This window comes from Pelobates fuscus, chromosome 2 (assembly GCF_036172605.1).
Source record: "Pelobates fuscus isolate aPelFus1 chromosome 2, aPelFus1.pri, whole genome shotgun sequence".
In the NCBI taxonomy this organism is placed as follows: domain Eukaryota; kingdom Metazoa; phylum Chordata; class Amphibia; order Anura; family Pelobatidae; genus Pelobates; species Pelobates fuscus.
In genome coordinates this window covers 141,382,109-141,394,293 of record NC_086318.1, presented here as the reverse complement: position 1 = coordinate 141,394,293, position 12,185 = coordinate 141,382,109, and the positions used below count along the sequence as shown (strand labels likewise).

General features: G+C 44.0%; 1 protein-coding gene across 1 annotated transcript in view; it reads right to left on the bottom strand.

Moving 5' to 3' along the window:
* LOC134586876 (probable cation-transporting ATPase 13A5) overlaps positions 1-12,185 on the bottom strand; it is a 196,899-nt gene that overhangs the window by 92,957 nt on the left and 91,757 nt on the right. The window contains exon 9 of the mRNA XM_063442778.1: positions 5,346-5,477. Coding sequence (XP_063298848.1) covers positions 5,346-5,477 — 132 coding nt within the window. The remainder of the gene's footprint in view (positions 1-5,345; positions 5,478-12,185) is intronic.

Sequence of the window (12,185 nt, the reverse complement as noted above, 5' to 3'; positions counted from 1 at the left end):
GTTGCAGGGTTTGATTATCCACTTTGACAGTGGAGGGTTGGGAGTGGATTGGGGGAGTTTGTAATGTATTTATGGCTTTCCAAAAGTTTCTAGAGTTTGATAGGTTATTTTCAGATTTTCACATAAATATTGGGCCTTGGCCAATTTTGTTTGTTTTGTGCATATATTTCGCCATTGTCTATATTCACAGTGATCGTTCATAGACCAGTATGCTTGAACTTTGACCACAATGAAACCTGAAACTGGTACATTTGGACGAGGTCAGCTGTGATCCAGTTCATATGTGCTCCTTTTACTCTCACCTTACGCAGCGGGGCATGCAATTTCCAAACTTGTAGGAGTTCAGGCTGTGCCATGGGAGGTTCTTGATGTCATTAAGAAAGGATTCAAGATTACATTTTTGAAGGACCTGGTGATTTTAACCTTGGGAGAGGATTTAGTAGCCTTTATTTTGCGCACGCAGTACACTAAACAGTGATCACTGAAACTGTTAGGGAGAACACCTGCCTCCTGGATTCTATCAGGAGAAGTGGAGATAATCCAATCTAGCAGGGTATGGTTAAGGCTTTTAATGTTTATGTGAGTTGGGAAGGAGATTGATTGTGTTAGCTGCAAAGTCTTAAATAGCGAGCAAGAAATATTATTTTTAGAATTCAGCCAATCAATATTAAAATCTCCAAAGACCAACAGTTCACTTTTTGGATTTTGAGCTATGGTTTCACTAAGGAGAGGGGCTATGTCAGATAGGGAATGCACTGGGGAGCTAGGTGGGCGGTAGATTCCTGCAACAATGAATGATTTACTGCACAGGATCTCAATCGTGCCAGAAAGGAAATCAAAGGTGGCAGGAGGGCTAACGTTTTGTAAGGGGGTAAACTTTATGGAATTGTAAACATAAATAACAATGCCTCCTCCTCTGTTTGCTCTGTCATTTCTAAAACATGAATAACCCTGTATTGCAATGGTGGAGCCTGGTATTTTAGTCGTTAACCATGATTCTAAAAGAGTACAATGATTTTTAGTTTGTAATGGGAACACCAGGCTTGCAGTGCATCCAGTTTAGGGAGTAAGCTACGGATGTTGCAGTGCACAAAAGAGAGGCCTTTTTGAGTGGGGAGATTAGGATTATAATTAGCTGGGGGACCAGGGTTAGACTCCACATTATTTGCAAGGGCAAGTACCATAAGGAATAGGAATTGGACATAATTTTTGTATGGTGAATGGGATACTTTATAATTTTGGGAGGTGGAGGAAGGAGGGCTATTTTTTATAACGCTTCACCAGCAGGCCATGGTGTATGATGATTTGTTTTCCAGTTTGAGGCGGTACTGATGTGAACAAATTTGGAGTGAGAAAAGGGTTATTAAGAATAACAGTATATTCATATTTGGATTTAGGTTAGTGGTATGAGGTGTGTAGATGAAAATGAAACACAAATAGTGAAAAACAAAAATTTAAAATTAAATCAAAGTATATAATATTGGTGTGTGATATATAGATATTTGTAGGGAGAGAGGGTATGTATTATATAGGGTTAAGAGATTGGAAGGGTGTGCTGATACGTGTTTGCACCTGTCATTTCAGGAAATGAGCATGGGGTGCGTGGGCGAGGGGTAGGATGGGAGGGGAATCAGTCTTCCAGAAGGCTACCTGTTGCAAAGCTCAGTGGAACAGCTGATTGCGCTCTAGGTGCTTTGCTGGGCTGGGTAAGTTTTAAAATCAGACTGTTGCAAAGGGCAGTGGAACAGCTGATTGAGCTCTGGGTGCTTTGCTGGGCTGTGTAAGTTTTAAAATCAATACAATATTAAACAAAAATCTGCACACAACTCCTTGTCTTTCCTCCTCCTAAAACTGATCCTCCTCTTTCACTCTCCCTTCAAGTTAGTGGTATCCACATCAATCCTTCCTTGCAAGCACGCTGTCTTGGTGTCATACTTGATTCTGGCCTAACCTTTGAGCCTCACATCCAGCATGTTACCAAGTCCTACAGATTCCATCTTAAAAACATAGCCCGCATCTGCTCCTTTCTTACGCAAGATGCTACTAAGGAGCTTGTCTATGCTCTAGTAATTTCCCGCATGGATTATTTTAACTCTCTCCTAAAATGCCTTCCCAAAAAACGTATTGCCCCGCCAGTCTGTAATGAATGCTGCCGTCAGACTAAATTTCCTCTTTAGTCGGTTCTCTCACACCTCACCCCTCTGTCAGTCCTTACTTTGGCTTCCTCTATCCTATAGGAGTCAATTCAAAGTGCTAACCCATACTTATAAAACATTGACCAATTCTAGCCCCTCTTATATCTCTTCACAGATCTATAGGTATGCCCCTTCTAGGTCTCTCCGCTCTGCCCGTGGCCTTCTCCTGTCCGCTGCTCACAGGTGTATGGCCAACTTACTCTTGCAGGTCTTCTCGCAGGTGGCTCCCTTCTTATGGAATAGCCTGCCTACCGCCATCAGACTCTCCCCTAGTCTTCAATCATTTAAAAAGTGCCTTAAAACCCATCTCTTTAGGAAAGCTTATGGCCTCCCAGAGTAAACTCTACCTCACATACCTGTCTCTTGCTCTCTCCTAAATTGCAAGAAACTCTCTCCTCCAGCTCTGCTTCACTTCCACCTTATTTGATTGCCATTTCCTGTCCTATTGTGTTTTACACCGCACCTCTTATAGACTGTAAGCTTATTTGAGCAGGGTCCTCAAGTTTTCTTGTAATTGTCTTATTTATAGTTAAATCTCCCCTCTTATATTATTGTAAAGCGCTACGGAATCTGTTGGGGCTTTATAAATGGCAATAATAATAATAATAATAATAATGATATATAGATAGATAGATAGACAGATAGATAGATAGATAGATAGATAGATAGATAGATCAGCAACATTAGCAGCAGATATTTAAGTCATGCAATTTGCAAGGTTGGGACTCTATGGATTGGATTTGTTGTTTCAGCAAATCCCACAGATGCTCAATCGGATTGTGATCTGTGGGACTTGGAGGCATAGGCAACACCTTAAACTCTTTGTCATGTTCCTCAAACCATTCCTGAACACTTTTTGCAATGTGGTGGAGTGCATTATACTGTGGAAAGAGGCCAGTGCCATCAGGGAACACCATTGGCATGAAGAAGGTGTTATGTGTCAAAGTAACATTCACAAGAATGCCAGAACCCAAGGTTTCTCAGCAGAACATTGTCCAGAGCATTATACTGCCCATGTTGGCCTGCCTTCTTTCAATAATGCATCCTGCTGCCAACTCTTCCCCAGAAAAATGACGTATACGTACCTGACCATCCACCTGAGCTAAAAGCAAATGGAATTCATCAAACCAAGCAACCTTCTTCCAATGCTCCATGGTCCATTTCTGATCCTCACATCCACATTGAAAGTGCTTTGTCAGTGGACAGGGGTCATCATGGGCAATCTGACCAGTCTGCTGCTATGCAGCCCAATAAGCAGCGGTAATGCATCTTTCTATCATGGGCAGCATTATGTTTTTCAGCAATATGAGTGTGACAAACTGCCATTTGCCATTGGAGAAGACTTATTGCTAGCCTCCTGCCCTGCGACTCTGGCCCTGGAAGGTATTGCCCTTTGAGACTTTTATTTGGGCACAATGGATGTTTGTATGCTGTTCCTGGCCCTTTAACTACTTGGGAGCAGTGTTCCAACTTTTAAACTGGCACTTCGAATGCAGTCGAAGTGCCGAAGCCGTCGAAGTGCCGAAGTCGTCGAAGTGGCCGCCATTACAGTCGAACACGTGGCGGCGGCCATTTTAATCCAGTCGAACGCGGTGAGCTGCACCTTCGTCTACCCTTCGACACTGCTTGAGACTAAGTCCCGTTCGAAGATTCGAACCCACATTCGAACGGGACTTTGTCGTTTCTGGGTGTAAAACAGACCTCTGGTAGACAATATAACACCACGGAAACAATCCTAGTTCCACTTCGACACTTCGACAAAAGTCAAAATGAGTTCGATGATTTGAACGCCGTCTTCGGATGGGACTTTGTAACTTTTCAGGGCAGAAATAGACCGACCGCTCAGCCTGAATCTGTGGAACTGTTTTGGGCAGGGAAATGTGCTTGCGGTCGGTCATAAAGGACTTCCAGCTAACTCTTTAACCCCTGTAGGGAATTAGCTGAATTTTGGATATGTTTGTAAGTAAAGTATGCTGATTATTAATATTTTTTATGAAGATTGCATAGTTTTGGAGGTATAGAAATGTATAAAAATGTATGTTTAAATTGTATGTTATAATTGGGTTACCTCTCAGGCTAAGGGGAGGGAATCTGTGGGAGGTAACCATTGTGGGATTGGGTAATGTTTAATTGGACGTGGGTGTCTCCCTTGCAGGGGAGAATTGCATAAAAGCAGAGTCCCTGTCGTTAAACTTCAGACATCTTCTTGACCCTCAATACGTAGCCTTGTCTCGTTATTGGAGGGAGCTGCTATATCACACTGGGGATTGCTATGCGCTGCATATTCCCTGGATCTTTAATCACTTAACTCTTGTTCCTGATACGCTCTCCTGGAGGAGAGGTCTTCCCCACATGGTCCTGAATGCTGGAGGTTCATACAGGGTGGAAGGAAGACGGCGCGGCTCCAGTTAAGCTACGGCGGTTGTGGAGTCTGCGGTGGTTGTGGTGTCGTCTGCAGTGCGTGGAGTCCTCAGGAAGCGCTAGGAGCATCCATCAATGGAAGGTGTCCGTTACAATGAGCTACAGTTATTCTTCTATGTGATCGAACCAGATGGGCTTGCCTTCACTCCCCAAGAGTGTCAATGAGCATTGGCTGCCCATTACTCTGACACCGGTTCCCTGATTGACCTTCCTTGCGCCACTTTTGTTAGGTAATAACCACAGCATACCGGGAGCAACCACAAAACTTGCCATTTTGGAGATGCTCTGATCCAGTCATGTAGTCATCACTATTTGGCCCCTGCCAAAGTCACTCACATCTTTTCTCTTGCCCTTTTTTCTGCTTCCATATATGAGTTCATGCAATTTTGGCCATAGGTCATAGTGGCCCCATGAATCACGACTGTATATAATTCCTGCTACTTGTGGACATGATGTGCAACAGGAAGTACTGAGCACCCACTACTTAGTATAGTTTACACCTCATTCCTCTCACTCAACAGAGGGGAGAAAAGAGGGGATAGTCATCTAGCCTTACTCAATATAATTGTCAGTTAGCCTGAGAACCATTGAAAAATTTAGTTGATCACTATCATAGTTACCCAATAAAGTCAAACTTGTTGGCCAGCTCACATTTGCGTCAATGCAGAGGTTGCAATGCTACAATCTGAACAAAAAAGTACAGTACTTTGAATTATTATATGCACATACCTGTTAGCATGCCTTCATTGACAGTGCACCCACCACTAATTAGTATTGCATCACAGGGTAAGAATAGTTTGTTTTTAGCTAATATGATCACATCTCCTGGGACCAAAGACTGAGATTCCACTTCTTTAATTTCTGGTGAAAAAACAAATTATTTATTCAGATGTTAAGAGTTCAACAAGACCATTATATTGAACAAGCAAAATATGCATGTTATTTTTTGGATAATATTATTACACTCATAAAATTTTTTCACATCATTACACCTCAAAACTACATTTCTAAAAAAATGTGATGTAATACAAAATTGAGAGAACACCAAATGTGTCAGTAACAGATGTACAATAGTTTGACACAAACATAAAACTTATGTTGTCACCTACCATAAATAATATAAAATATTGTAATTAAATAGAATATTAAAATGAATTCTGGAAAAAAAAATAATGCTGGAATAACAGAATAATTGAACAAACATAAATATTACGCCAATTGTCTAGTCATGACTAGAAACATGGCAGCATAATAATTAATAAACCACCGGGCCAAATTAATGGAAAATCAAAATGGCAGCTATAGTGGGCAATTTCAAGGTACACTAAATGGCAAAAGTGAGTAGCCAGTAACTAATGAACTTGACTCAAATCAATCTGAATGGGTCTGTATATTTTATTGTGTAACTATACATGGATCTGTTTGTCTTACTCTTTGGCTGAGGGAGTATTTTGCACATTATTCACTAAAACCCAACTGTAGTGGACTGAAAACATAGAGAGTTGTTCACTAAAGTGAGAATTAAAAGCAAATTTAAAGTCAATTACACATTTAAGGTAAAAAGTAGCCACCCTGGAACCATTCAGCAATTTAGCTATGCGTCTAGTTCAGCTACTTCGGATTTAAATTTTGAATTCACTTTGAATTCACACTTTAGTAAATAACCCTGTGAATTGTACAATTTGGACAAAACTAGCCAAACTGTCTAGCTATGTTTGCCTAAAAGTTGCAATTTGTTGTTTTTTAAAATATTACGATTCATTATGAAATGAAAATTTCTGTTTTGCTGAGCATGGGTCTGTGCATAGACGTTATTCACGAGCGGGGCTTCAGAATCAGAACACTTGGGAAGGCAGTGTGTATGGGAGGGCAGTGTGTGTAAGTGATGGGTGCAGTGAGTGTATGGGAAGGCAGTGAGTGTATCGGGGGTAGTGTGTGTGATGGGGCAGTGTGTGTGATGGGGGCTGTGTGTATGGGGGGGGGCAGTGTGTGTGTATGCTGTCTGTGAGTGTGTATTGTGTTTTTGGGGGCAGGTGGGAGCAATTGAAAAAAAAATGTATTAAAAAATTATTAAATTGTATATCCCCCCTCCCATCTTACCTTTGTTCAGGGAGAAGGGACATATTTCAATCCCTGGTGATCCAGTGAAGAATCCCTGGTGGTCAGGTGGGAGTAAACTCTAGCCTGCAGATGCCCTGTTTGTCTTTCATATACAAAAGGTAAGAGTAGAAAAGTAAGTTGCAATGATAGTATTCATTGAGGGCTTAGTGTTTTCTGTTTTGACGACAGTTGCAGGAGAGGAATAAGGGTGCAGGGAGGGAAAGCTTCACAGTGTAATTGATATGCTTTCCTAAAGAAGTTTTCAAATATTTTTTTAAAGGAGTGGAGATTGGGTGGAGGTCTAACAGAGAGGGGAAGGGCGTTCCATAGGAAATGTGCAGCCCTAGAGAAGTCTTTAAGGCGAGCATCAGAGGTAGGTCTCCGGCAGAGCGTAGGGGAGTAAATGGGACATATTTGTGTAAAAGTGAGGATAAGTAGGTTGGAGCAGCATTGTGTAGAGATTTGTAAACAAGTGTCAGGATCTTAAATTGAGTCCTATATCTTACGGGAGGCCATTGTAGGGACTGACATGGGGGGAGCCGTGGGAGGTGCGGGCAGACAGGAAGATGAGCCTCACTGCTGCATTCATTATAGACTGTAACAGGGCAAGTTGGGAACACATAAGACCACTGAGAAGTGGATGACAGTAGTCAAGGCAAGAGAGGACAGCGGCATGGAAAAGCACCTTTGACGTATCAGGCATTAAATTGGGTCGGAATGGGGCAATGTTTTTGAGATGGAAGCGACAGGATTTGGCAATTGATTGGACATGAGGGGTGAAGGTGAGGTCAGAGTCAAAGTGAACACCTAGGCAGCGAGCCTGAGAGGTAGAGCGGATGGTAGCGCCATTGACTTGGAAGGAGACAGACATAGGAACAGCAACACTTGAGGGAGGGAAGACCAGAAGTTCTGCTTTGCACAGGTTCAGTTTAAGGAAATGAGCAGCCATCCAGTTGGAAATAGCAGAGAGTCAGTCATACATGAGTCAATAGGGGTGGTGAGAAGTCAGGGGAGGACAGATACATTTGTGTGTCATCCGCATATAAATGATACCGGAAGCCGAAGGAGCTGATGAGTTTACCAAGGAAGGCAGTGAACAATAGGGGACAAAGGACAGACCCCTTGGGGAACACCAACAGAAAGGGATTGGGGAGAAGAGGCAGAGCCAGAGAGAGAAACACCAAATGAGTGCTGGGAGAGGTATGAGGAGCACGAGGAGAGAGGTATCTCGTAGACCGAGATTACGGAAGATGAGAAGAAGCTGCTGATTATTAACAGTATCAGTATCAGAGTGATGAGCGCGGAATCCAGATTGAAGCAGGTCAAGCAGAGAGTTGGATTTGAAGAAGTCTGTCAATCTCGCATATATAACTCTCTCAAGGATCTTGGAGACAAATGGCAGTAGCGAGAGAGCGGTAGTTGGTTGGGGAACTTTGTCTCCTTCTATGGCTCTGTGGCTCTCGACACGTTGGAATTCAACACTCCTAATGTTCGACCGCCTGCTCCAACAAGAAAAAGCCGTTAACGAGTATTTGTATGACCGGGGTGCTAGGACAGCCTCTGCGTAGCTGGGAATTTTTTGCCACGTTACTGGACGCTCATGCGCAATACCTGAAGGCTCATGCATCCTTTGGAGGAGGTGACAAACCTAGTCAGTCGTACCGAAGGCACCATCAGCGACATCATACCATTTGTTTTCTTCCTGGAGCGTGCCTTGCGAAGAGTGCTGGATCAGGCCGTAGATGAGCGTGAAGAGGAAGAGTTGTGGTCACCATCACCACCAGAAACAGCCTTATCAGCATCGCTTGCTGGACCTGCGGCAACGCTGGAAGAGGATTGTGAGGAAGAGGAGTCAGAGGAGGAATGTGGCTTTGAGGAGGAGGAGGAAGACCAACCACAACAGGCATTCCAGGGTGCTCGTTGTCACCTATCTGGTACTCGTGGTGTTGTACATGGCTGGGGGGAAGAACATACCTTCAGAGAGATCACTGAGGATGAGGAACAGGACATAAGTAGCTCGGCATCTAACCTTGTGCAAATGGGGTCTTTCATGCTGTCGTGCCTGTTGAGGGACCCTCGTATAAAAAGGCTGAAGGAGAATGACCTGTACTGGGTGTCCACGCTACTAGACCCCCGGTATAAGCAGAAAGTGCCTGAAATGTTACCGAATTACGGCAAGTCGGAAAGGATGCAGCAGTTCCAAAATCAATTAAAAAGTATGCTTTACACAGCGTATAAGGGTGATGTCACAGCACAACGGGAAACTAACAGGGGAAGAGGTGAAAGTAATCCTCCTCCTCACACGACCACGCTGGCAAGGACAGGACGCTTTACAGACGTGTTGTTGATGGAGGACATGCAGAGCTTTTTAAGTCCTAAGCATCGCCACAGCCCTTCGGGGTCCACCCTCAGAGAACGACTCGACCAACAGGTAGCAGACTACCTCACCTTAACTGCAGATATCGACACTCTGAGGAGCGATGAACCCCTTGACTACTGGGTGTGCAGGCTTGACCTGTGACCTGAGCTATCCCAATTTGCGATAGAACTTCTAGCCTGCCCCGCTTCAAGTGTGCTGTCAGAAAGGTCAAAAAAGTCTAGATTACCTCACCTTTATTAAGATGAATGAGGGATGGATCCCGAAGGGACTGACAGTGGGCGATACATTCGACTAAAAAAGGCCTGATGAGGGGAACTACTTAACACACCACTCCTATCTGGTGGCACATTAGATTGCACGCGCAGTGCCCCAAATTTGAAGTAGGAGGACCGACCAAGCATCTTTTTCCATCTCCCGCTTCCTAAAATCGATGCCTTATACACACACGTCCCCTGATAGGGGACATAACAGGGATTAAACTGATAGGAATAGTACTACTTAACACACCACTCCTATCTGGTGGCACATTAGATTGCACGCGCAGTACCCCAAATTTGAAGTAGGAGGACCGACCAAGCATCTTTTTCCATCTCCCGCTTCCTAAAATCGATGCCTTATACACACGTCCCCTGATAGGGGACGTAACAGGGATTAAACTGATAGGAATAGTACTACTTAACACACCACTCCTATCTGGTGGCACATTAGATTGCACGCGCAGTGCCCCAAATTTGAAGCAGGAGGACCGACCATGCATCTTTTTCCATCTCCCGCTTCCTAAAATTGATGCCTTATATAGACGTCCCCTGATAGGGGGCATAGCAGGGATTAAACTGATAGGAATAGTACTACTTAACACACCACTCCTATCTGGTGGCACATTCGATTGCACGCGCAGTGCCCCAAATTTGAAGTAGTAGGACCGACCAAGCATGTTTTTCCATCTCCCGCTTCCTAAAATCGATGCCTTATATACACGTCCCCTGATAGGGGACGTAACAGGGATTAAACTGATGAGAATAGTACTACTTAACACACCACTCCTATCTGGTGGCACATTAGATTGCATGCGCAGTGCCCCAAATTTGAAGTAGGAGGACCGACCAAGCATCTTTTTCCATCTCACGCTTCCTAAAATCAATGCCTTATATACACGTCCCCTGATAGGGGACGTAACAGGGATTAAACTGATAGGAATAGTACTACTTAACACACCTTATAATAATGCAGAGATAGGCAATGCAGAGAGAGGAGTCTGAAGAAGAGGAGTCAGAGGAGGAAGGTGGCTTTGAGGAGGTGGAAGACCAAACACAGCAGGTGTCCCAGGGGGCTTGTTGTCACCTTTCGGGGACCCTTGGTGTTGTACGTGGCTGGGTGGAGGAAGAGACCTTCAATGACATCAGTGAGGACAAGGAACGAGACATGGCTAGCTTGGTATCCAACCTTGTGCAAATGGGGAGTTTGCGGTTGTGCAAATGGACTGTTTGCGGTTGTTTGTGGTGCGTTAAACGGGGAGTTTGGTCTGTCACTGTGAAGCGGGCATAACCCTTACACTACCTGATCGATACAACATCATACTTGATGTTTTAAAGCAGGTTATTCCAAATAATTTAGGAATGTTAGGTGATTTATGCCCTTTATGGATTAAAACCAGACTCTGCATCAACTATGTAATTTTCCATGGGAGTTTTGCCATGGATCCCCCTCCGGCATACCACAGTCCAGGTGTTAGTCCCCTTGAAACAACCTTTCCATCACTATTGTGGCCAGAAAGAGTCACTGTGGGTTTTAAAATTCACCTGCCCATTGAAGTCTATGGCGGTTCGCCCGGTTCGCCCGTTCGCCAACATTTGCGGAAGTTCGCGTTCGCCGTTCGCGAACCAAAAAGTTTATGTTCGCGACATCACTAGCTATGAGTGTTGAAGTAGTTTTCTTTTGAAGAGGAAAGAGCCAGACTGTAGGAGCGCAGCAAAAATTTATAGTGCAGGAAGTCAGACGCAGAGTGGGAGTCAAAGCTGTAATTGGGGGCACTTAGTGCGTTTTAGTGTAAGAGGTGCAATGATGTCTAGTTGAGAGGAGAGAGTGGCTTTGTAGAAGGAGGTTGCGGTGTTAGGGGCAGGTGAGATTTGAGATGGGTGAATGGAGACTTTGGAGGTTGGTGGAGAATAGCTGTAGGTCATGACAATGGAGGTTTTTGCAAGACTGATGTGGTGAGGGTAATGTAGTTTGGGTACGGGGTATGCGGATATCAATGGACAGTAGATGGTGGTCAGAGAAAATGGAACATTGGAGAGATTAGAGGTGGTACAGAGATTGGTGAAGATGAGGTCACGAGTGTTTCCTGCTCTATGAGTTGCTGAATTAGACTAGACCACTGTGTGAGTTCGATGAAGGAGGCTACAGAGAGCAAACAAGAGGCATCAGGGCAGTTGGGGTTGCTAATTGGGATATTAAAGTCCCCAAGAATGAGGGAAGGAGTGCTAGAGGAGAGGAAATTGGGTAGCCAGGAAAAAAAGTGCTTATTGAATAGCCTAGGATGACTGAAGGGCAATAAATGAGGCCACTTCTTAGATGAGTGGGTTTAAATAGACAGACAAAGTAAGAAAAGGACAGGGCAGGGGCAGGGAGGATAGGTTAAAAGGTACATTGAGGGGAGAGAAGGATACCTACACCACCTCCTTTACAGTTGTTTGGTGTGGGAGAATTGTAGCCCACCATAACATAAGGAAGCAGGAGTAACGGTTCAGAGGGGGACAGCCAGGTCTCCATGAGTGCAAGAAGTGTGAACAAATTTGAGACGAAGAGATCTTGTATGGCTGTTAATTTTATTTTGCTGCAGATGGAGCGGGTGTTCCAGATTGCACACTGAGTATTGGTAGATGGAGATAGATGGCATGGTATTGGGATGAGATTTGTGTGGTTTCTGGTTAACTTAGTGTGAGGAGAAGAGATGATGGGCCCTGGGTTGGGAGAGACAGCACCAGCTGCTAGAAGCAGGAGGAGAGATAGACAATTATTTAGTGGTCTTAGGAATATATATTTATACAATTAAAAGTTGTTTTATTTTTAGTGTATTGCCTTTAGACTAT